Source organism: Caretta caretta, chromosome 8 (assembly GCF_965140235.1).
Source record: "Caretta caretta isolate rCarCar2 chromosome 8, rCarCar1.hap1, whole genome shotgun sequence".
Classification (NCBI taxonomy): Eukaryota; Metazoa; Chordata; order Testudines; family Cheloniidae; genus Caretta; species Caretta caretta.
Window position 1 is genome coordinate 92,044,251 of NC_134213.1, and position 25,105 is coordinate 92,069,355.

General features: G+C 40.6%; 1 protein-coding gene across 5 annotated transcripts in view; it reads left to right on the forward strand.

The window, feature by feature from the left end:
* DOCK7 (dedicator of cytokinesis 7) overlaps window positions 1-25,105 on the forward strand; it is a 139,910-nt gene that overhangs the window by 66,756 nt on the left and 48,049 nt on the right. For 2 of the 5 annotated variants that reach the window (XM_048860668.2, XM_048860669.2), the window contains exons 15-27: window positions 7,745-7,862; window positions 8,746-8,816; window positions 12,139-12,277; window positions 12,539-12,640; window positions 12,891-12,977; window positions 13,620-13,851; window positions 16,967-17,131; window positions 17,957-18,126; window positions 21,398-21,490; window positions 22,773-22,862; window positions 23,872-23,967; window positions 24,091-24,231; window positions 24,380-24,493. In XM_048860668.2, the coding sequence (XP_048716625.2) occupies window positions 7,745-7,862; window positions 8,746-8,816; window positions 12,139-12,277; window positions 12,539-12,640; window positions 12,891-12,977; window positions 13,620-13,851; window positions 16,967-17,131; window positions 17,957-18,126; window positions 21,398-21,490; window positions 22,773-22,862; window positions 23,872-23,967; window positions 24,091-24,231; window positions 24,380-24,493 (1,618 nt within the window). The remainder of the gene's footprint in view (window positions 1-7,744; window positions 7,863-8,745; window positions 8,817-12,138; window positions 12,278-12,538; window positions 12,641-12,890; window positions 12,978-13,619; window positions 13,852-16,966; window positions 17,132-17,956; window positions 18,127-21,397; window positions 21,491-22,772; window positions 22,863-23,871; window positions 23,968-24,090; window positions 24,232-24,379; window positions 24,494-25,105) is intronic. The other 3 variants (XM_048860671.2, XM_048860672.2, XM_075131784.1) reach the window with 2 other exon arrangements.

Genomic DNA, 25,105 nt, shown 5'->3' on the forward strand with positions numbered 1-25,105 from the left:
AGCTCAGTGGTTTGAGCATTGGCCTGCTAAACCCAGGGTTGTGAGTTCAATCCTTGAGGGGGCCATTTAGGGATCTGGGGCAAAAATTGGGGATTGGTCCTGCTTTGAGCAGGGAGATGGACAAGATGACCTCCTGAGGTTCCTTACAACCCTGATATTCTATGATTCTATGAATATAGGTGCATGTATACACACACATGCATCCCTACCTTCCCTCAATGCGAGAGGTTTTTGGATGGTTTGTTTCTTTTTAGTTGATTAGAACCTACTTTAAGTCAGGTAAGAAATAAGTGAGTGTAAGATATAGAAGGAGCCATTTCTAGCTGAGAGAAGTTTAGCACAGCTCCTAGTAATCATGTCACAAGCAGGTTCTCTTTTGATGTCCCTAGTAAAGTGACAGGCAGGGTCCAGGTTCAAGTTTTGGCTGTGGTTATGTGCAGGAGGCATGCAGTTAGCCCAGCTAGCCAATAATGAAGTCTGTCTGATCACCTGTTATATGCAGTGTTGCTGTAGCCATGTTGGTCCCAGAATATTAGAGAGACAAAGTGGGTGGGAGAGGTCATATCCAGTAAAAGATATGATCTCACCCACCTTGTCTCTCTGGTCACTTGTTGTCAGACATAACAAACAGTGGAGTTTTTTCAGTGTGAAAGGACACTGGAAACAAGGAGTTTATTTTTGGTCATTTGTGCCTAATCATTTCACCTCTGTTCGTCCCATTCCCTCTGCTATGCATTGATGTTCTAGAGTTCCATTGAAATCAGAGCAATGTGTCTTGATGGACAAAGTATTGTGGTGGCATTGAAGGTGTATTTCGCCAACATATTCAACATGTTAAGTAGCAACATAGAAGTTAAGTAGTTTGTAATTTATTGAATGGTTTAGTATTTCCCTGAGAGAATGTGTAGAGGAATGAAGAGAGCAGGAGAAGGGGAGTCAGCACTCCTGGGTTCTCTAACTTGCTGTGTTAGCATGGACAAGTCACTTAACCAGCCTGTACCTCAGTTTTCTCAGTTGTAAAAAGGAGATAATACTCTCCTTCATAAGAGTCCTGTCACCTAATTTATGTTTGTAAAGCACTTTGAGATCTTCAGATTAATAGTGTTAGAGAAATGTCAGGTAATTTTTTACAAGGTTCCTGTTTTGTGCTGTTTTGTTTGTATGAGAAAATAAAAGGGAATAAAACCAGTGCATTCATTTTTTGTCAGCAGTATTTGATGGTGTATCTACAGAACAACAAGTGTAATGTTACCTAAAGATGTTTGTTCTGCCCGATTAAAGGGTGACTATATAGAAATCATTGCAAAGTTAACAGAAATATTCACTATCCCCAGGTCTGCTACAAACTCATAGTACTGTATTACGAGGTATTGTTAATAAAATTTGAAAATTGTGGTCTCCTGAGCTGTTTTCATGACAGCAGCCGCTAGTCACTTATTCCCTAGGCCAGTGGAGTCCATATACACCACCAAAAGTTTACGCATTTAAGCAAAGCGTTGCACATGCATAACTTTAAGTATGTTTAGTAGTTCCATTGATTTTAATGGAACCAGTCACATGTCAAAGGTTGGGCATGTGCTCACGTCCTATGTTGCTTTGTCAGGGCTTTAGATTCCAGGTACATTGTGATGAATGTGGCTAATCCATCGAATAACAGTGACTTTGGCCGTGGCTTTTGACGTTGACCGTGGCCTTGCTTCCAAACTTGGCTACAAGATGGGTGGAGGAGGTCATATCCACAAATATTGTGGCTTAATGGAACTGAGAGTGAAGAAATTATGTTCCTTGCAGGACACATTCTTTATAAACAAATCCTGAAGGAACCGCACAGAGTATGTGTTAGCTCAAATCACTTCTGGCCTGTTTGTTAAAATGAGCCCCATTTAATCTTTCTTCTTTAGCCTTTATTAGATTATGTTATGTATTAACTCCGCGAGTAAAATAATAATAGTGACAGAGTCGTCATGTTTGTACTGAGATGATAATGATTACTGTAATTAACTGTGATATAGAATGCATAGTGCTTTATATAGATTCCGTGAGATTGATTGCTATACCACAGAGTATCAGGGTTTTAAGGGGCGTGTCCATGAGATTACAGCCTACAAGAAGTTACCTTAGACCAAAACTACTATCAGAACAATATAACCCTCTACTCAATTCGAAGCATTTTCAGATTACTTTCTGTAGAAACTCATCAAATGTGTACGGTGCCCTATTGATTTTAGTCCTATTAAAAACTACATCCTGCATTACTTTTCTCACGTGAGTACCTCCATAGTGTTCAAAGGATCTATTCACATGAGTAAAGTTAAGTACGTGCTTAAGGATTTTCAAGATCGAGGCCTGAGTTTGTACTTGTGTCTGTGCCGAAATTTCTTTGGGCCCTTACAGTTTAATTGGTAACATTGGTGGAGTTTTATTTTAAATGATTGATATGGATAGATCCCTTATTATAGGAATTAAAGATGGAAAATGCCTATTAGCCCAGCCTGTTCCTCCCCTTCCAGTGTTTAAGAAAAGGAAGATAAACATGCATGTTAAATACATATGTATTTTATGCATGGAAAAACCCATGATAGTCATATAGTCAAAAGACTGAAAGTCATTGAACCCTTAACTTGGTGAATGCAGTTCAGATAAAGTTTTCAGTTAAGCAAGGCACCACTTTGTAACAGGGGGAGACAACTAATTGTCGTTTTCCCATACTGCTATTGTTCTGTAAGGTTTCAGAGTAACAGCCGTGTTAGTCTGTATTCGCAAAAAGAAAAGGAGGACTTGTGGCACCTTAGAGACTAACCAATTTATTTGAGCATAAGCTTTCGTGAGCTACAGCTCACTTCATCGGATGCATACTGTGGAAAGTGTAGAAGATCTTTTTATACACACAAAGCATGAAAAAATACCTCCCCCCACCCCACTCTCCTGCTGGTAATAGCTTATCTAAAGTGATCACTCTCCTTACAATGTGTATGATGATCAAGGTGGGCCATTTCCAGCACAAATCCAGGGTTTAACAAGAACGTCGGGGGGGGGGGTAGGAAAAAACAAGGGGAAATAGGTTGTTCTGTAAGTTACAAAATAGTAGAACTGGTTGAAAAATTAAAAACCACTTTTGCAAATGTTTGAAGTTGCTTTCCTTTTCAGAGTTTAAAACAAAGCCACTTTTTATTTTTTTCAAATATTTTTCATAATTTCCCCCCAGTAACTTTTCCAGTATTCCCATTTTTCCCAAGGAGAAGAGAATCGACCCTTGAGTTTGTCCTCAGTAAGGCTCAGAAGATGGTTCAAGAAGTAACTAGAGTTGAGCCACGGTACACCACACTATAATTAAGTCCAGTGCTCTTGGGCGGAAGAAGTGGTGTAAATGAGTATCACTCTATCATTAAGCTTTGAAAAAATGGATTTAAACAAATAAAATGGGGAAGCTAGTCAAAAATTCTAAAGTCAAAAATAAAAAAATGATGGGTGGGATTTTCCAAAGCACTCGTCACTGGCCAATTCTATTTCCAGCAAAATCAGTGAGAGTTTTGCCATTTATTTCAACAGCATTGGACTTAGGTCAATGCTAAGCACTTTTTGAAAGTCCAACCCTCAAAATACCACAACAAAGCCACAGAAGAGATTCATACCCTTATACAAGCCGGGGTCCAGGGGAAAAAAAACAGCCTGATTAAATGATAAGTTTCAAGAGATTATTCAGAGTCTGTAGGAGAAAATTGTCTCTGAGAGCTGAGACCTCACACTGCTAGAAAAAAAAAGATGTATTTGACAAACACGATCCTGAAGGGCATTCATGTCTTGCTACCTGGCTGACCCTCGTTAAGTGAACTTTTAAGGATTTTTATACTATGAATAAAACAAAGAAAATGTCTTTGGATTTTACTGAAAAGGGAAATTTTAATAATGGTGAGAAAATCCCTTCAAGAGTTCAGGATCGCCTCTTTATAAATGTATTCAAAATTAAGGATTTGAGAAAATGGCTGCAATCACATTACACAAATATTTAGAGAACTGCCTGGTGCTTTAATTTCTTGGGCTGAGAAAGACTTTGCAGTTTAACAGTTCATTTTATGAAGGTAAAAGTACTTTTGAGCTCCTTTGCAAATAATATAAGCTTTGCATACATTTTGCATAGCATTGCGGATGTCCTGCAGTAAAAGCCCTAGCCACAAGTCTTTGGATTTAGAGCCTCTGGCTGCAACTTTTAAAAACCTGTGAATAAAACCACAAGGTATTAACTGTTACCTGGCAGCCGAAGTCCCTGTGGAGTCCTTTCTTAATCATCATCGACTGAGCATGTCTACTGGCACCTCAGCCCCATTCCAGTGGCAAATCCCCCCTCTGTTCTCTAGCCCTGTCCTCCACACAAATTTCTGGCCCCACCAGAGTGTCCCACTCAGTCTTAAGGAGAAAAGGAGTACTTGTGGCACCTTAGAGACTAACAAATTTATTTGAGCATAAGCTTTCGTGAGCTACAGCTCACAGCATCCGATGAAGTGAGCTGTAGCTCACGAAAGCTTATGCTCAAATAAATTTGTTAATCTCTAAGGTGCCACAAGTACTCCTTTTCTTTTTGCGAACACAGACTAACACGGCTGCTACTCTGTAACCATGCAGTCTTGTCTCTCTATTTTCCTCCTCTGAAACCATGCTAAGACTGTAGACTTTTGACCTTCAGGGACCCTGCCAACAAAGCTGTGCCAAATAATTAACCCTTAACAGCCCAATAACTTGGCACAAAGCCCACATAGCTAGGCAATCTTTGCCATGACTTCACATTCTCTCAGCATGTTCAGAGGAACATGATAACATCGTCAGCATCCCAGCCAGGCTATAAAGTGCCCAGAACGTTGTGCAAAACAAGTGATGAAATGAGCCTTTATGATGAAGTGACTCTAATGAAGGAGGGAAGGCTTGTTTGGTGGGGCTTGATGGCTTAGCAGAGAGGAAAAATAATTAGAACTTAATAGGAGAAAGGGGAAATGAAGATGAAACTGGGATCTAGCACTTACTGTACAAGATCTGTATAAGTGAAGTGGTTCCAGTTACATCAGTTTTACACTGGAGTAACATCACTGATGCCAGGGCCTTGTGAGTGAGCTGAGAACCAGGACATGCTGATTCAGGATCATATTCTGATTGAATAGCTAGGCATTTTTTATCCTGTTATGAACTGTATTTAAGTCCCCGACAAAGCACACTTATGACACCACTGGCTGTATCAACTAATCGTCAGGGGCAAATTTTCAAAGGCACAGGTAGGAGTTAGGCACCTAACGCCCATTGGCTATTAATGGAAATCATACGCCTTACTGCCTTTGAAAATTTCCCCTTAATATACATGATGATTGTCCTAGCAGCCTTTATTTAAATGAGAGAGAATCAAAAGGAAGTGGGGGAGGAAGCAACTAATCGTCTTCCCCCCCCCCATATTTTTGGTTGTGAATTTATCCAAAGCTGATGAGCCAGATCTTAGGTGCAGTGTGACAACCTCTCTAAAGTCATCTTGTGGATTCCCTCCCTGCTTGGGGATTCCTTGGGTGGAACAGAGAAGCTGTGATAGCTTCTACCCCACCACCTCCTCCCAGCCCCTCGGAGAAGAATGGATGTTTGGATCTAGGGTTTTGGCGTGGGCCCAACTCTACCATTCTACATAACTCAGCCCTAACACTGCCTTTAATATAGGGGTCTTGTAGCATGGCTTCCCAAATATATTAAATCCCTAAGCACTAATAATGTTTTTAAGCACTTAATATTTTTAAGCACTAATAATATTTAATGAAAGTTTTGCGAGCAAAGTGCATTTTAAAGCAAATTTTAATTTCTGTTTTTAAAAAGAACATCGAAGAGCAAATGTATTCGTGCCTGAACGAGGACATTTCGCAGAGCCACAAAAAAAGCATGAGCCACCCTCTGAAAGAACAAGAGAACGTTGATTAGGCATGGGGAACAATGGGGATGAAATTCAAAAGCTTCATTCGGCATGAAGGACTTTGTTTGAAGAGAGTAAATTTGCCGTGTGAGAAGTAGGCACATTCCACTGCCTGGAGAGGGAAAGTAATCTGAGTTCACCGTGCAGCCCCATGTTGCAATCTGGAGCTGTAGAGTTGAGCTGCTTTGTACAGGAGCCGACTTTCAGTGGGTAGCCCCTTAAAAGCAGCTTTCTCTTCTCAGAGTCTTGCAGATGATCTCAAGCCCAGTGTTATTCCCACTCTACATGCACAGAATTCTTATAGAAATTAGTGGGGGCTCTGGATGCATAAAGAGAGCAAGTTATCTGTGATGACAATCTTAAGAGGAGCCTTTTGTTTTTAGTCTGTCACTGCTGATGCTCTGGGGCTGCTGCTTATTACATTGATGAATTGTCTCGCTGTTCTTTTGTGCCCCCCACATCTGTGTCTTGTGTCCACTTGTTGTCTCTTGACTTAGTAACCTAGACTGGGGAGCTCTTTGGGGCAAGGACCATCTTTTTGTTACCTGTGCATTAGAGTGCTTTGAGCTAGTTCCACTTCAAAGAGGACTTGTTCATTTAGACAAGCCCTAATTGTTTTTTGGCAACGTACAAGACCCTTAAGTGGGTGTAAATTATATACATGTCCAATGTAAGGACTCTGTGCTGCGAGAGTGGTGTAAAGGGGCCATAGTGTGAATGAGAGTAAGGCCATGAGACTTTAAAGTGCTTGGTCTCCTCTGATCTGTGCTTTCCAGGAGCCAGTGAGGTCTTGATGCTTGTGGATCTGTGAAGTGGGTGGATGTCCCAGCTTCCTCTGGTTCACTGGGCTGGGGCAAACCGTTCCCCCACAATAGAAGCGTGAGTAGGAAACGCTGAGTGTTTGAAACTCCTGGGGCCTGATTCTTCTTTGCCCTACACCTTGTGTAGTCATTTATACCTGTGCAAAGGGAGTGCAAAAACTTCCACCAAATCAGAATAGTAATGCACTACATCTGCCTTACGCTTGCTTTGCACTGGTGTAGATGACTGCACAAGGAGCAAGACGATGAGGAATTTGTCACCTGGAGGTTCTTCTCTCCCCTGCAGGGGGAATTGCTACATAAGAGAGAATGGAGCCTATGGTTCACAATTCTGTTGGTGATGCACGAGTCAGAATAAAATCCAGCTCACTTGTATGGGTTTTGCAGGCCTAAGAGGAGTAAAAAATAGTAAAACCTTATTTCAGTCACCAGAGTGAGCAGCTACAACTAATAGACAGAGGGTGCAGATCTGCTGAGTAAGTAGGTTCCATTTCTATATAGTCACGTTTCAGAGGAGAACTGCACTTTGAGACTGTCATGATGTCTTCTCCGTCATCCCCTCACAAGTGTCAGCAAGGCAGGTGCTTCATGGGAGACGGGTGGGTGGGTGTGTTGGACAGTTTAAAATCATGCACATGCTTCCCTATTGATGCTCTCACTTTCCAAGGGAATTGTTGATGTGGTATACTCGTTGAACAGAATTCTTTTTAAAATGGCAAGAAAGCTTTAGAATGGAAGGACCTAGAATTACTGTATCGGAGCCTGTCACTTAGTTGGGAGAATTGAGGTTTGATGTTTGGCGCATGAGTTATAACCAAATCACCTTTGAGGGTGGAGTGAGAGGGGGGGATATAAGGAAAAAAATACCAAGTCCGTCATATGTTCCATTGAATTTCTATTTGTTTTTGGAGATTATAGCATCAATAGTTGTGTGTGCTACCCAGAGTTTTCATGTTGAGGTAAATGCTAATGCTTCTGTCTTTTGCAGAAATCTTCTGTACGTCTACCCTCAGAGCCTTAACTTTGCCAATCGTCAGGGCTCTGCCAGGAATATCACTGTGAAAGTCCAGTTTATGTATGGAGAGGATCCAAGCAATGCCATGCCAGTAAGGAATATGCTTTGCTTTCAGTTCCTGTAATGGCTGGGTGCTGCCAATGTAAAGTGTTACCATCTGCACCGCAGCCAGAAAGGTGGTGCAGTAACTAGCGATGCTCTGAAAAGACCTTTCGGGATGACTGTTTCTGTTGGAATTAAAATAAGAGCATTTCAGAACACAGCACACATTTAAATGCAGTTTGTCAAGCAGCTGAGTTGCAATTGATGTTCCAGCGCCAGACTCAGGAAGTCTGTAGTGACCGCCCTTTAGGCTGGTAATGTAATATTTTTGCTTCAGTGGCAAAAAAATTGAATCTTATGATCTAGTCTTATTCAGGGCCAGATCCTCATCCAGCAGAGCTCGCTGAATTACACCTGCTGAGGATCTCTCTGTGGGTTCCTTCTCCCTTTTCCACATTCACACTCCCGTTCTTTTGTTCTCTCTGTTCCCCTTTCTTCCTTCCTCCTTTGGTCACACTTGCTCGATTCCCTCTGTATCTCATCCCCTTTTCTTTCTCTGGTATCTTCTCAATTTATTGTTTTCCTGCCTCTTGCTCTCATGCAGACTGGGAATCTTGCACTCTCTTGCCAGGGTCTGGAAATTCTCCTGGTGTTGCCCAACTGAGAATGAGAGCTAGCCGTACCACATGGCTTCGTGGGCCATTCTTTGGCTGGCCCCACTCCACCCAATTTTTGCAACTGAGTTTATGAAATAATTTTTAAAATGATCAAGAAAGATGTTGTATAGTAACGAAGGGACAAATCCTCAGCTGGTCTAAATCGGCACCGCTCCATTGACTTCAGTTTACAGCAGCTGAGGATCTGGACCTAAGCCTCAAATGATGTAGAACTCTGGCGCAAACTCTAACGCTTCTTATGTTGTGTTTCTGCAGGTTATCTTTGGTAAATCTAGCTGTCCTGAATTTTCAAAAGAAGCATACACAGCTGTAGTATATCATAACAGGTAAAATACAAAAGCTGCTTTTAAAAAATGATAGGGCCTAATTCACCACAATGCTACTCCACTCAAGTCAGAGGAGTTTTACTGGTGTGAATGTGGAGCAATTCAATGTGAATCTGACTCATTATGGTTTATTTAGCACTGACAATACAGTCAGCGCTTATCATATATAAAATAATAAAGACCGCTCCTAATATTCCAGTTGTACTTTTATAGAGATTGAGGGCCGGAGTCTGCTCTCACAGGGATGTAAATCAGGAGTATTCTGGATAAAACTGATGTGAGAGGTGAATCGACTCCTAAACGTTTCCTTCTTGCAGAACATTGAGCACGCCAGTCTGATCCAGCGAAACACTTAAGCACAAGCGTAAAGTTAGGCATATCAATCAATGGGGACTGTTCATGTGCTGAAGTTAAGCATATGCTCAGAGTATTTGGCATCTTGCAGTTTTGAGACCAAAAGTTCTAACTCAGACACCCTTACTCAAATTAATTGTCCTTACTCATGAAAATAGTCCCATTAAAGCCAGCGGCACTACCTGAGGCAAGGAGTACTCACCTGAGTAAAGAATGCATAAGTTGGCCCCACTTCTGTATTTGTTCACAACCTCTTACATTTACAGAAATGCACTAAAGGACAAGGCTCTTACTTCAGCGGGGCTGGGATTGGACTCTGATTGCAATGTATAAAGCTTAGTGAAAACTGTATTCCGTATGGTTCTAACTTAAAATAAGCAGACAATTTGGTAGTTCGATACAAAAATCAAGCATGAAATCCTGGCCTCATTGAAGTCAGTGGATGCTTTACAAAGATTTCATGCCAGATCTATGAAATGAAGTCATGTGCTTGCTTTTTGCTGTAAATAGAATGAACATCTCATTTGAAAATTGACCTAATTTATAATTATTAACATTCATTCAAAAGCAATTAAATAACAGGTCTATGTACTCCAATTGTCCTTTATATTTCCAGAAAGCAAATTCATTTAGTCATTTCCTTTTTAGAATAAAGCATACTTTTTATTATTTTTATTAGTAGACAGGAAAATTGCCTTTGTTGAACTCAAAGATGTTTATGAAAATGAGCAAAAACGCTGATAAATTATAGATCTACTTCCAGCTTGAGGTGGCGTGAGGTCCAGGAATTGATTGTTTAAATTGTGGACCATTGTTAAAATAGTACTGTTGGTCCAAAGGACCTGTGAACATTTTAATGTTTAATATTAGTCAATCAAAAATTGGGAGTATTTTTATGAAGATTTTCCAACAGGCACTATTGAATAGCTCTCATACAACAAGGGTAACAATGTGTGCTATATACACTTGTACAGCCTAGAGTTATGGCTTTCCAGAAATATGTAGGCTTCATTTCCAGTTCTGATGATTCACAAGACATAGGACATGTTAAAAATCAGATCATTCTGATTACCGTTGTACCTCTTCCCCATTTCAGTTCTGACCTTCTTTCCGAAGCCACAGTCTCTAGACTGGTTAGAGCTATAACAAATACTGTTAAAACTTAAGATTTTCAAAGGAGCCTAAAATACACAAATTCCGGTGAAATTCACTAGGACAATGGTTTTCAACCTTTTTTAATTTGTGGACTCCTAAAAATGTTCAAGTGGAGGTGTGGACCCCTTTGGAAATCTTAGACATAGTCTACAGACCACCAGGAGTCCGCGGATCCCAGGTTGAAAACCACTGCACAAGAAGATGACCACGTCACTCTCTTAGGGTCTGGCTTCACTGCAAGGTTAACTCTCGTGATCGGCACCCAGGTCAGCCTAGCCCTGGGTGTGAGCAGCCACACTGCAAAGCCAGACTCAAATTATTGTGTCCTCGTTGGTGCTAAGCTCCCCCAGGTGTGTTGCTAAGATTTCTGAGGGCTTTAGCCTGTAGCTCCAGCCTGGCCAGCTAGCCCAGGCTTAATCCACCATCCAGATCAGGTGAGGGGGTTCTGTGTGTAAATGGGAATGAGGTTAGCAGCAATACCTGAATAAGATCCCAAGTTAACTCTGCCGGAAAGACATCCCCTTAAAAATCCCAGCCAGAATCAGAAACCTGGAAAACTCAGCGTTCAAATGGCATAAAACATTAAGCTCCAATCCAGCAAATCCCTTAAGCACAAAGTGAACTTCAATGGTGTGAGTGGCACATGGCTCATGTGGTTCAAGTGAAGCACCCATTTAAGTGCTTTGTGAACTGGCCTTAATTGGCACAGTAGACTCTAGGGCGCCTCTTGAACTTGGAAACAGGAACTGCAGACAAGGCCGTCCCTAGCTATTCTGGGTCCCTACGCAGCCCCCCCATGAGGGGGTGTGTGTGTGGGGCCACAGGCCTCTGCTGGGGTGGGGGTGGGGCTGGCTTGGGGGGGAACAGGGAACCGCCCCCCAGCACTCACCAGCGGCGTGGTTGAGGCCGGGTTGCTGTGCTTCCTGCCACCAGTGAGTGCAAGCCCAGCCCTGCTTCAGTCCTCAGTAGGGTGACCAGATGACAAGAACAAAATATCAGGACACATGGAGGGGCAGCCACAGGCTCACCCCCCTGCACCAGGGCTGGCTCTAGGTTTTTTGCTGCCCCAAGCGGGAAAAAAAAAAAAAAAAAAAAAGCCGGAATGCTGCCGAAGCAAAATATCGGGACAAATGGTGTCCCGCCCGTACATCGTCTGGTCACCCTAGTCCTCAGGGGCAGGAAGGGGCCGAGCAGGGGCTGGGGGCTATGGGGAAGAGGTGCGGCAGGGGCTGGAGCAACATGCAGCTGCGCAGGGCACCAGGAAATTTGGTGGCAAATTTCCTGGTGCCCTACACAGACGCATACTTTGCGTATGTGTAAGGACAGCCCTGACTGCAGATGACATCAGCAGCAGCATGGGAATCTAGGGTTCACTCCGATTTTGATGGGAGAAGAAATGCAGCCTGGTAAAATGTTAAATTAAAAAATAAAGTCTGGAAGCTGATCAGATTTTATGTACTGTTCAATGAAATAGCGAAAATACTTTTTCTAATTATTCAAAAAGATGACGCCCATGTTTAAGGTCCAAAGTGTTATGAGAACTTTTGGCAGACCAGTACAAATATTGTCTGGACTAATATATTTTTCCAAACTCTGATCAGAAAGTAAAACTTGTAACCCTCTGAGGTACTCCATTTATTTCCTTCTTTACACAAAGAGTTCAATCTAAACCAATCTAGAAAGGATTTTGGAAAAAATAAACATCCCAAAAGGTAAAGCAACCAGGCTAAGCGTGGTTTATTTGAATGCCAGTAATAATCCTAATTACAGAATTTGTATTGATAACTGAGTTGATGATTTTGTTTCTAAACAGATCTCCTGATTTTCATGAGGAAATCAAAATTAAACTCCCTGCCACTTTAACTGATCATCACCACCTGCTTTTTACTTTCTATCATGTCAGTTGCCAACAAAAACAAAACACTCCTCTTGAGACACCAGTTGGATACACTGTAAGCATCTTTCTTTCTGTCTTGCTTTCAACAAAATCAGATTTTGATCCAAAGCAGGATATATTCATAATGTATTTGTTTTTATTTCCCTCAGCATTGTCACATCATTACATGACATAATTTGAATAGTGCTTCAACTTGTAAAAGTCTAGAATGGCCACTAATCACACATTAGCCATGTTTCCATCCAAAAAGTTTGCTGTGAATTTCAACCCTGTAGGACTCAAGATACTGTGTTGTTTTTTCCCCTCTCTCTTAAAGTGGATACCAATGCTTCAAAATGGACGTTTGAAGACTGGTCAGTTCTGCCTACCTGTTTCATTGGAAAAACCACCACAGGCTTATTCAGTGCTTTCTCCAGAGGTCAGTTATTGCTCATGCTGAAATTCCTCAGCAGAAGATATAAGTAAAAAACTATAGAAACCTTTGAAATTCCTAGGCTATTTCTTGGAAGCTGTTAACTCTAAAAAGTGCTGTGTGTATCATCTGACAATAAAATGGAGTTAGTATTTTAATTAGAAGAACCTTAGCTCTACAAAGGAGGTGTTTTTTCTTTTCCTGCAGGTAATGCCTGTGGTGTCTCGCAGTTAATGATTTTATTAATTTCCTGTAGGTGCCCCTTCCTGGAATGAAGTGGGTAGATAATCACAAAGGAGTTTTCAATGTAGAAGTTGTTGCCGTATCATCCATCCACACACAGGTAACTACTAATAGTGGACGTAGTCACACATGTAGCTTGATAGTCATTTGACCATGGTAACATTGAATCTCCCTCTCGTAATAAACGTGTAATAAACTCATGTCAATTTCAGTGAAAGCTTAAAGTAACAAGGGATGTAAAGTTCTGAGAGGACTGAAAACTGAACCGTTGCCCCAAATTCTGCTCATAGTGCACCCTGGTAACTGTCATTGAAGTCTGTGGGAGTTTTGGGTGCATACCTAAGGACAGAATGGCCTGCAACACTTTCAGCTCCTTGGCCTGTGGCCTATATCCTTGAAATTTTAGATACCGTGTACTACTCAGATCTCAGACTTTCATTTTTTTTCCTGTTTATCTTTCTCTTTCTTTCCTAAATGTATCCTCTTCCAGTTGTACTTGAACTGTAATGTGAAACTGCACTTCTTTTGACTAATAAATCCTTCACATACTTTATTTTGAAGTCCCAGGTTTATTTTTGGCTGTTTTTACATATTGTGTTTTGTGTGTGATGTGATTGGAGGGAGGGGGTTTGCATGTGCTTTTTGTTTTGTTGATAAATCCACAATGAATGGCTCACTTAAGATAGATTCCCTGAGGCTTTGAAAGTAACATATTTATAAATCTCATTTTATTTGTGTGTAGGACCCTTACCTCGACAAATTCTTTGCACTTGTTCATGCTCTGGACGAGCACATGTTCCCTGTGCGAATAGGAGACATGAGAATTATGGAGAACAATTTGGAAAATGAATTGAAGAGCAGCATTTCAGCTTTAAATTCATCTCAGCTGGAGCCGGTAGTGCGATTTCTTCATCTCCTGCTTGACAAGCTGATTCTTCTGGTAGTGAGACCTCCTGTCATTGCAGGCCAAATAGGTATTTTCTTGAAGTTTTATACAAACACAGTTGATAAACTGATGCTTTCAACTTTATTATATTTGTGTAGAAATTAAAATAGTCCCATATTCATGCCAACATTTTAGGAATGCAAATATACAATGTATCCTCAAAATAAAACATGCTGGCATGTGGATCTGTAGTGATACATACTAGAAATATCTAAGGCCAAGATTTTTCCAAAATGACATATGAGTAGGGTCGCCTGATGTTAGGGGTTTTGTCTTATATACGCAACTCTATCCCCCTTCCCCACCCCCTGAAAAAAACTGTCTCCATTTTTCAACTTGCTATCTGGTCACCTTTATTATGAGTTATGGTGCCCAATTTAAGATTCTTAAAGAGACCTGATTTTCAGAGGATGGGTGATCAGCACTTTCTGAAAACCAGGACCTATTAAGGTATCACCAAGCTGAGCACCCAGAGTTTGGGACCCCGAACATCCCTAGTCACCTTGAAAAATCTTGGCCTAGCTAAGATTAGATTTAGATGTTGTTCGTTCATAAGGACATAAGAACGGCCATACTGGGTCAGACCAAAGGCTCATCTAGCCCAGTATCCTGTCTTCCGACAGTGTCCAATGCCAGGTGCCCCAGAGGGAATGAACAGAATAGGTAATCACCAAGTGATCCATCCCCTGTCGCCATTTCCACCTTCTGGCAAACAGAGGCTAGGGACATCATCCCTGTCCATCCTGGCTAATAGCCGTTGATGGACCTATCTTCCATGAACTTATCTAGTTCATGTAGTCATTATGAATCTAATCCTGCCAGCAGTAATTCCACCCTTTGCCTCCACCACGAGCAAGGCAGCTCCACACAGCTCTCTTATGGGCTGGGCTTAAATGACATAATTGAGCACTTAGTAGAATCTGTCAGTATTTAAAGTCCTACAGTTCAAACACAGGTGAAGAAGCTACTTCTGTACTTACTGTCCACAGTGTGCTCAGGGGATTGTTTGATTAGGTAGAATAAGTGAGCAAGTTGTTCAGGTATGGTGTGCTTCTGATAAGCAAGTTACTTTTCACTCCTGGAGCACCCACAATAAATATATACAGTTGGAATTTACTGGTGGCTGCCTTTGAAAATGAATGAGTCTTGTACTCTAAGGTCATGCAGATACTTACCCATGCTGTATGTAGGTATGATATCTTGAATAGACAGGAATAGAATTAATACACTTTGGATGAGGTTGATGATGTAGGTGTTCCAGGGAAATAGACTTGAAAATTAACTACAGTGACCTCTGCACCGTTTGCGCAGTGATATGTATTGTATGCCAGTTCGGAGATTTAGCTTGCCTTCTAAAAGGAGGAAGGATTTCAAGTGTGAATGTCAGTTTATATAGTACAGGCATTGGGTCCTATTCTGCTTTTAGAGATCCAACACTGTCTTCACTGAAGTTATTTTGGATTTATATCAGTGTTAGTGAAAGCAGAATTTGGCCCATTCTTATTAAAACGTAGCATATCAAATAGTAACCATTTTAAATCTTAGGATCTGAGTCCCATTTGTCCTAAGCCTTATTAGACCGCTCTAATAATCTAAAGAGGTCTTATGTGAAAATGATATTCAAGCCCTCATTGCTTAAAACTATAAGTTGAGATTTTTAAAGCAATTTAATGAATTTAGACCCAATGGAAGATATGTCTAAATCCCCTAGACATCTTTGAAAATCACTAATCATTTTCTTTTTTATTTGTTTGGGAAACGGTGTGTTTTTGAAACTTGAAGAGTGGCTCTATTTTTGAAAAAAGCTCTCTTGTTCCACAAGTGTTTTTTGTTTTGGGCTCATGAAACTGGTGGCTGCCTTTTAAATAACTGCGGTCATACACAGGTTCCAGCTACAAACATGGGTCTGCCCATATCTTGTTAGCCTATAGCCACATTAGGTTTTCTGTTTACTCATTTTTAGAACATAACCGGTTCAGATACAGAACTGGGCAGTTCTTGTTGGTACATTTCAAACGTCAGTTGCAGCTTGACTGCAGCAAAACTGTTAGTGGAGAAGAATGCCGTGAACATCCCAAGGATTTTATCTTTTCATTAACTCGTGGCCTTAGCCTGCTCCCATTTGTTCTAAGACTGAGCCTTAACATCATTAAATTTGATATTAAACCAAATGGAGGCTTATCACTGCAGCTCGTATCTGCTCCTTAAAGTGTTTGTTAGAGTTGATCCAAATTTCAAGTACAATATTTCATAATGACAGGTTTCAGAGTAACAGCCGTGTTAGTCTGTAATCGCAAAAAGAAAAGGAGTACTTGTGGCACCTTAGAGACTAACCAATTTATTTGAGCATAAGCTTTCGTGAGCTACAGCTCACTTCCACGGATGCATACTGTGGAAAGTGTAGAAGATCTTATTATATACACACAAAGCATGAAAAAATACCTCCTCCCACCCCACTCTCCTGCTGGTAATAGCTTATCTAAAGTGATCACTCTCCTTACAATGTGTATGATAATCAAGTTGGGCCATTTCCAGCACAAATCCAGGTTTTCTCACCTTCCCCCCACCCCCCAACGCAAACTCACTCTCCTGCTGGTAATAGCTTATCCAAAGTGACCACTCTCCTTACAATGTGTATGATAATCAAGGTGGGCCATTTCCAGCACAAATCCAGGGTTTAACAAGAATGTCTGGGGGGGGGGGTAGGAAAAAACAAGGGGAAAATTTCCCCTTGTTTCCCTCCCCCCCCCCCAGACGTTCTTGTTAAACCCTGGATTTGTGCTGGAAATGGCCCAACTTGATTTTCATACACATTGTAAGGAGAGTGATCACTTTAGATAAGCTATTACCAGCAGGAGAGTGGGGTTGGAGGAGGTATTTTTTCATGCTTTGTGTGTATATAATAAGATCTTCTACACTTTCCACAGTATGCATCCGATGAAGTGAGCTGTAGCTCACGAAAGCTTATGCTCAAATAAATTGGTTAGTCTCTAAGGTGCCACAAGTCCTCCTTTTCTTTTTGCAATATTTCATAAGAAACTTTTTCTGTTTTATGACCTGCTCTGAATGGAATGAGCAATAATAGTGTGATCACAGGTACTGCTGAACTCTTATGACCAAACTGCTCACCTTACTTCTTTCAGTTAACCTGGGTCAAGCGTCTTTTGAAGCGATGGCATCAATCATAAACAGACTCCACAAAAACTTAGAAGGAAACCAGGACCAGCATGGCAGAAACAACCTTCTCACTTCCTACATTTATTATGTTTTTCGTCTACCACATACCTATCCCAATTCACCTTCACCAGGTATCTTCACTTCTTGTTTTTAAAACACATTTTATTGAGAAATTGGAATTGAGTTTGGTGAAAGAGCTTTGTTATATGTAGCTGAATGTTAGAGAGAATATTGTTCCTTGTTTAGAACAGGTGCTAGCAGCCATCCCTGCTGGGTTACATCTCGGTCGTTAGCTTGCTGTGTGACTCAGTGGACCCATCTGTACAATGGGTTTAATAGTACTTGCCTACTTCAAAGGCTTAATCAGTTAATGTTTGTAAGGTGTGTTGAGCATGTCAGATGGGCTGTGTTCTATAACTGCAAAGCATACGTAGCAGAAGGCTTCTATTTTAGGAGTAAATGTATTCTTTTGTGAATGTACACATAAGACCATATTCTCCAGATTGGACAGACTGGGCTTGACACAAATCTGGAGTGGAGTTAATGTGACATTAAGCCATGTTTGTGACACAGCGCCCCTCCCCCGCCCCTCCAAGCGGGCTTGGGGCTGGCAAATATCAGCATGATTCCAAGCACAAGATAGAGCAGCTTGAAGGCTGCTTTATCTTACATCAGTTGCCAAAAGTCCCCAGGGGCCATTCCAATAGTCAGGGATCAGTGGACAGAATGGTGTTCTGACCATGCCCCCTTTTTCCCAGCCACATCCCCTATACTGGAGAGCCAGGTGTGGGGATGGCACAGGAGCTGCTACAGCTACCCTATGCCATTGGAGGAGTCCCCTGCTGCCCGGATCCACCAGGTATGCAGACGCTTTGCAGCAGCAGACTGGTGCAAAGCAGCCACTCTGTGGCCATGATTTATAACATTACAAGATGTTCTCTTGTGTGAAATTGTAGGTCCCGGTGGTTTGGGGGGATCCGTGCATTATGCTACTATGGCTCGATCAGCTGTCCGACCAGCAAGCCTTAACCTGAATCGCTCAAGGAGTCTTAGTAACAGCAATCCGGATATATCTGGGACTCCGACCTCACCAGATGATGAAGTACGGTCAATCATTGGAAGTAAGGTACGATTGCACAACTAAGGCTCCTAAGAAACTCCATGTTTCTCCTCAATCTTAAAGCAAATGAAGAAGGAACTTTAATGTGTTTGTCCTTTCAAAAAGAAATCTATATTCACTCATCCTTACTAATGACCCCTTCAGTGTCTTTTCCTATGCTGGGAAAGTAGCTGGCATCTTGCTCCCAGAACACATGCCACTGTTTCTATTTGACTTGCTAAAGACCCCTAAGAGGAGAGAGAAACAAGTACCAATCAGATCTTACCCTGCCTCCTGACAAGTGTTCCCTGTAAAGACATGGTGGCTGAGAGGGCAGGACTCTTTTTTTAATTTTATATATATTCTCTGGCCCTCCGCTGGTATAAAGTGTCACAGCCACTCCCCACCAGCACCACCACCCTTCCTTCTTCCTTCTATCTTGAAAGAACTTTTACACCCAGTCCTTGAAAAATCAGCTAATCAGGTTTGTTAGTAAAGTCACACACCTGGGTCAGTTTGACATTTGTCAATCCTGTATTCAAAGAAAGGCAGGGGAGGCTTGATCTGAGTTAGAGATGTCACTAATTTTTGAATGACTAAAAATGTAATTTTCTCACCAGACAGATGACAAGATAAGTTCTGTTTGGTGAATCATTATTTTAAATAAATAAATAAAGCAGGGACTAGAAGACTTAAAAAAGTTTAAAGATCCACTTAGCTGTCTCACTAATTAAACAACCTTGACCTTTTGTGAAATGCCTAGGGGAGCGATGTGCATGTGGAATTTACACAGGATATTAGACGCTTTCCATGTGGTGGCTGAGTGAATAATGTGGCAATAGAAAATGGAAAGAGATTTTTCTTCCAGATACATACTCTGTGCTTAAAAAGCTAATGTGTAGACTACTGTTAATGGAAATATTTCTTGCCAGTAGCTTGGTCAGCAGATACTAGACTGGATATGAATATACAGAATGTTAGATAAATAATTACATTTAAATCTATTAAATCCAGTAGTCAAAATATAGATGTCTTCATAAAATGCTGAAAGTGATACATAGGTGCAAAATACAAGTTGTACTTGCCCAAAGAACGATTTAAGCTTCTGACCATCCTATTAAAGAGCCTTCACTTGAAAATAGGACCAATCATGGGAGGCGTTTTTATTTTTAAAAAGCACCCATCATTTTGTTTGTTTCATTTAATTGTTTGGACTAAACCCTTATATTTGTTATCTGTTGTATTGGTTATCTGGTAGATTCTATGTAAGCCATCACTGAGTCATATTTCTGATTTTATTCTAAAAATCTTTAAGTTATTTCTCTTACAGTGTTTAAGCATTGCTTTGGATCAACATAATGCAGGAGTTTTTGGATCTGATACTAATCTTTCTGTCTTGCACTATTTTGGGATTTGTATTATTTTTGAAGCAAATTTGACATCTCCCCCAAAATAGCCTTTATGCCATTTTGCATTTGTAATAAAAGTATGTAGATTTCCTAAATTGTTGGAAGTATGCTGGGAAAAAAACCAAAAAATATCCGGGTTTTGACTGCTATGAATATAATGCTTGAATACAATCCTGCTAGTGGATCTGCACAAGCAAGCAGATGCACCCACACAGATCCTCTTACAGGACTGGGACCTCAGCCATTGCCTGGAATTTAACAAGTTGTATGTACTTCGTATTTACTCCTCCTTAAAAGAAGAAACTCTCAATTCTGTACATTGTGACTGGGGGAGGGGCTTGTACCTTTTCCAATATAAAACAAAATTGGCTCCCACTGCTGTAAACACGTAAGTCACTTGATCCATATTGCAGTCATTAGGACTGTGCATGTGAGCAAAGTTACACATGTGTTTAGGTGTTTGCAGGATCAGGACATGTGCTTAACTTGACTCACTGCAAGTAGTCCCATTGACTTCTACTCAGTCAAAAGCTGGGCCTTTGCATGATCAGGGCTTTTGTTTGTTTCTGCTGAATAACAATTCAGAACAAAACAGCATTTTTCAGTTTGTTTTGTCAGTTTGTTTGTTCCTGAGTCTATTTGAGCAAAAATACAACAACGCTGTGCTCTCTCATACTGGATGGCTCAATGGCATAACCTCAAGATTACTTGTTTAAATCTGGACTCAAGTTTGGTGTGAGTTTTTAATGGGTTGTGAGAAGTGAATTGGTGGTCTGGATCCAGTTTGTAGTTGACAAAAGTCTGTATTTTAAAAACCACCATCCTAGCTGGCATCTAAGCAAAGTTGGCATGGAATTAGAAAAGTCCTCTCTCCCAGGTGAGAACTGAAGCTCATTTGAGAATGTTATGGGGAGCTATCTATGTAGTAATGACTCCATAAGATCGGATCCAAAGCCCCTTGGAGTTAATAGGTTCCCATCGCATTTGGATCAGATTGATGGTGTAAAACGGTTTCTGGAATGAGCTCAGTTTTGTCTGCTCCTACGTTTTCTTTAACTTTCTTGGGACGGATGAGTGGGAACATAATTCTTTTCCACCTGAAATGTTGTATGCATGGTCTCTTTGTGGAGGAGGATTTGGGGAACAAATTCCATATTAATTAGACTGGGTTTGGTTTTTTTCAATCTATGAAAATTTGAAAAAAAAAAATTTGTCGTGCTATGGAAAGCCTAACTTTTTTTTTTTAACTGTCATATCTCAAATATAGCTTTGGGTCTAGAAAAACACCTTTTTTCCCATTTGGTCCTTGTTGAAATCCAGTGCTTGGCACTATTTTTTCAGAATATTAGCGTTCTTTGCTATGAACATGTCTCTTCAGAGCTCATACATTTTTCAACAGGACTTGTGGGGTTTATGAACACTATATGGCAAGTAGCCTGGCTAAAGAAATGTAGAGACCCCACAGACCATCTTTTGTGGTTCCCATCATCTATGAGCCCGATTTTGTTCTGCTACACCCGTGTAAATCCTGAGTAACTCCACTGAAGTCACTGGATTTACTCAAGATGTAAGGAAGAGCAGAATTTGGTGTCATAATGGTTTTGGTGCATGGAGAGTACAAATACAACACGTGTAGCCTGAACAGGTGCTCTCATCAATGTTTATGTTGTGTTTGTGTGATTGAAAAATAATAAAATAACCTTTGGGACTAAAATTTCTCGACACATGCCTGAGAATTCAGGTTGCTTTAACAGTACTAATTGGTGACAAGTGTGTTAAACACATTTTGATTTCTTTTAAGGACTGCATATCTCTAAATTAGACTACTGTATGGCATGCAACATGTAATATGTCTTTCCTTTCCCAACTGCTTTCTATTATATGCCCAGGGTTTAGACCGCTCCAATTCCTGGGTAAACACTGGTGGTCCCAAAGCTGCCCCATGGGGATCCAACCCCAGTCCAAGTGCAGAGTCAACACAGGTGGTGTCTACATTAGAGTTTTGGTTTTTTTGTTTTTGTTTTTTATTGGCTGATCTTTCCCTAAAGAACATCTCCTTTTAAGTGTATACTATAGTTTTGGTGGCTTGCTTTTTTCAGTCTTTGAAAAGTTAGCGATTTTTATTTTTTATTTTAAAATTAGCACTTCTTCCCCCTCCCCGCCACACTGCATGAAAACCCACAAACTGCATAAACAATGTCCCCTTCCTTTCATTTCAGTAGTTGCTGGTTTGTGAAATTTAGATGCTACAGCTCCTTTCCTTTGTTGTTGTTGTTGTTTTTTAACATTAGTTTCTATTTTAGGTGAAGCACATTATTTAATGGGAACATTGATCACAATTTTATGCAGCATCATGTTTGCTTTTTGTTTTAACGTCGTGAACCATTTTACCATTTTCATAAAGCATTTAGTATCCTTCATATTCAATCGATCTTTCCTTTTTAATGTGAATGTTTGAATGAGAGATAATTAAACCAAAATGAAGTGCTGGAAGCAATGATTCATAAGATGCAGCTGTAGCTGTTCTGTGTTGCAAAGTATGAAATTTGTAGTGGCTTACATAAGATAGGTTTCACTTATTTAACCCTTGTTGCCTGTTGCTTTACACTGCATGATTGTTTTGAACATACCTCTCAACTTTCCTTCCTTGTAAACTCAAATTTACCTCCCTCTCATACAAATCTAGTGTGAACTAACTTGCATTAAGGCAAGTTATTTCCATCAGAAGTGTTGAATCCTGAAATTGAGTTTGTGGATAAAGTTGTGTATGCTAAAAGAAAAAAACTCATGTAATTTTCTAATTCCCTGTACTAATAGGTGGGCCATTTGGGGGAGGGGGTGTCCACACATTTGGACTGGTAGATTGAGAGGTACGACACTGAAACATATAAAAATGTTACATTCCAGACATCTGCATGTTGACAGAATATAAGTATGGAAAAGTTTCATGCTTTGCAGCATTAAATGTCTTTGTGCATAAAAACATGCTTTTATTTAAAGAACATGTAAATCTAAAAAAAAACCATAAAAAAAACAGAAAAACACCTAAACCAAACCAAACCAAACCACAACAATGCTTTTGATTGTTGTCACTCTGTTTGTTTAAACAGATGGCTAAGAGTTTGAGAGGGGGGAGAAGGTGTAAAAATCTGTGAAATCTACTGTTAAACAGTATTTTGTAAATGTACATTGTCCTTGAGCTGCAGAAACCATCCCCAGCAAACTTTAATGTGCTGTCATCATTCATTCATCTCCACTCCGTAGGCTACAGATCGAAGTTGTAATCGTATGTCTTCGCACACAGAGACGTCAAGTTTCTTACAAACATTAACAGGACGGTTACCAACTAAAAAGGTAGATTTCAGTGAAGGCAATTGATATCGTGGGGCAGGGAGGTCAAGTCATTCTGAAACATGATTGTCTATCTTTTATTTTGACCTGATTTTCAGAGGTCAGTGGGGAACTGCTTTTGCTGAGCACTTCTGTATACTAGACCACTAGCAAATATAAAATGTCCTGACCCAGTGAATGAGGATGAGTCAAAACAGCAGGAGAGGTTTGTCTGATGAATGTTCCTGTTGCTTAGATGGAATTACTATAGATTTTTAAAAAATATTAGTGCTCCTGTTGGGTTATGTAACTGACTTACTTGACTACAATGAATTAAAATCTGTTAGCTATCTAACACTGAGGGCCAGATTCTGACCTCACTTACATGAGTGTAAATCCAGCGTAACTGTAGTGACATCAGGGTTTACTCTGGATTTACGCCCATTGAAAGGAGTAGGAATCTACTCCTAAATAATGCCAGTGACACAAAATCTGTTGACTTTTTGAATAATAAAACACCACCAGGGACTTCTGCTCGTCTGTGATTTGTTCTTTCTGGGAACTGAAACTAAATCAAGAAGGTGGCTGTTAGCGCAGTATGGTTTATTTTTCCCATATGTACCATTTTGCTAAAGTTCTTTCTCAAAATAAATATACACTTTTGTTCAAATTGCTTTATATGTCCCCTTTTTACTCCCTTTTACTTCAAGAATCTGACCAGGCAGAAAGGTAGATTTTTAAACTAATTTGAGCAACAAACATTTTGAGGGGGAAGAAAATTGTCAACACTTAAAATTTAATGTTGGACCAAAATGACGTGATGTTTCTCACTTCACACATCATAACAGTGTCCTATATTGTTAATGGGGGGCTCCTTTAAGGGACATTGTCACTGCTGTTGCATTAACATTTATTATTTTGCATTGTTCATTGTTCTCCATATTTTTCATGTGTTGGGCTTCCATTTTTCACGTGGATTGTGTTGCAAGCCAACGTGGGTACTGGGACTAATTTTGGATTTGAATCTGCTTAGCTTTTTCACGAAGAACTGGCCTTACAGTGGGTTGTCTGCAGTGGAAGCGTTCGGGAGGCAGCTTTACAGCAGGCCTGGTTCTTCTTCGAGCTTATGGTGAGCAAATTGGAAACCCATTGTTTACAGGATTAATCCAGATTTTTAGTAAAACAGACACCACTGTTAATAGCATAATGCTTTTCACAAATGACCGTTACTAGTAATATATGTTTCCTATAGGTGAAGAGTATGGTGCATCATTTGTATTTTGCTGACAAACTGGATGCTCCAAGGAAGAATCGTTTTCCAGAACGTTTCATGGATGACATAGCTGCTCTGGTCAGCACAATTGCCAATGATATAGTCTCTCGGTTTCAGAAGGTAATAGCAAGCACTTAGCTGCACCCTGGCCAATTCTGCAGCTTGTTCCATCCAGGTGCATAGATGGGGCCTTAATTTGAAACTGTTTTGTTACCATATATAACAGCGCTCTTTTCCTTGCATTTTCTCTTTTTGTTCTCCTGTTCAGGATACAGAAATGATTGAAAGGCTCAACACCAGTCTTGCATTTTTCCTCAATGATTTGCTGTCTATCATGGACAGAGGGTTTGTCTTTAGCCTTATTAAGGCCTGCTACAAACAGGTAAATGCAGAGAAATGTTATATATTAACTGGGTTCCGTGTCACACCACACTACTGTAACTTCCTTAGGACCAGCTGTGAAGCAGGGGCACAACATTCCATTATCAGCGTCTCTTCAAAAAAAATTAGCTTGATTGTCTCATTCAGCTTGTGTTTTAATGCTTCTACATCTCTGTGCCTGATTCCCTTCTCAGGTATACTGTCTAAATCGGGAGTTAGTCCACTAAGTCGATGGAGTTACACTGGGAGGGAGGAGTCTCTTTCCATGCTTGTTGCCACCAGAGTAATGGAGGAAGAGATTAGAAACGGGCTTGATTGCAAAATTTGGATCTGAGTATCCATGACGTTTGTGGGTATTTGGATCTGGGCTTCAGGTTCATCTTTACTACAGATTAAAACATTCCATAGTAGATGGCCTGAATGATAATAGTATTTGAAATCTGTTGCCTACTGTGTGACCAGGGATGCTGGAACAATTGGTATAGTGGGGATGCTGAGAGCCTTTGAACCAAACTGTAAACCCGGCACATAATGGAAACCACTTCAAGCCAGGGGGTGCGGCAGCACCCCTAGTTCCAGCACCTATGTGTGTGGCTAGCCAGCCTGCCGATGT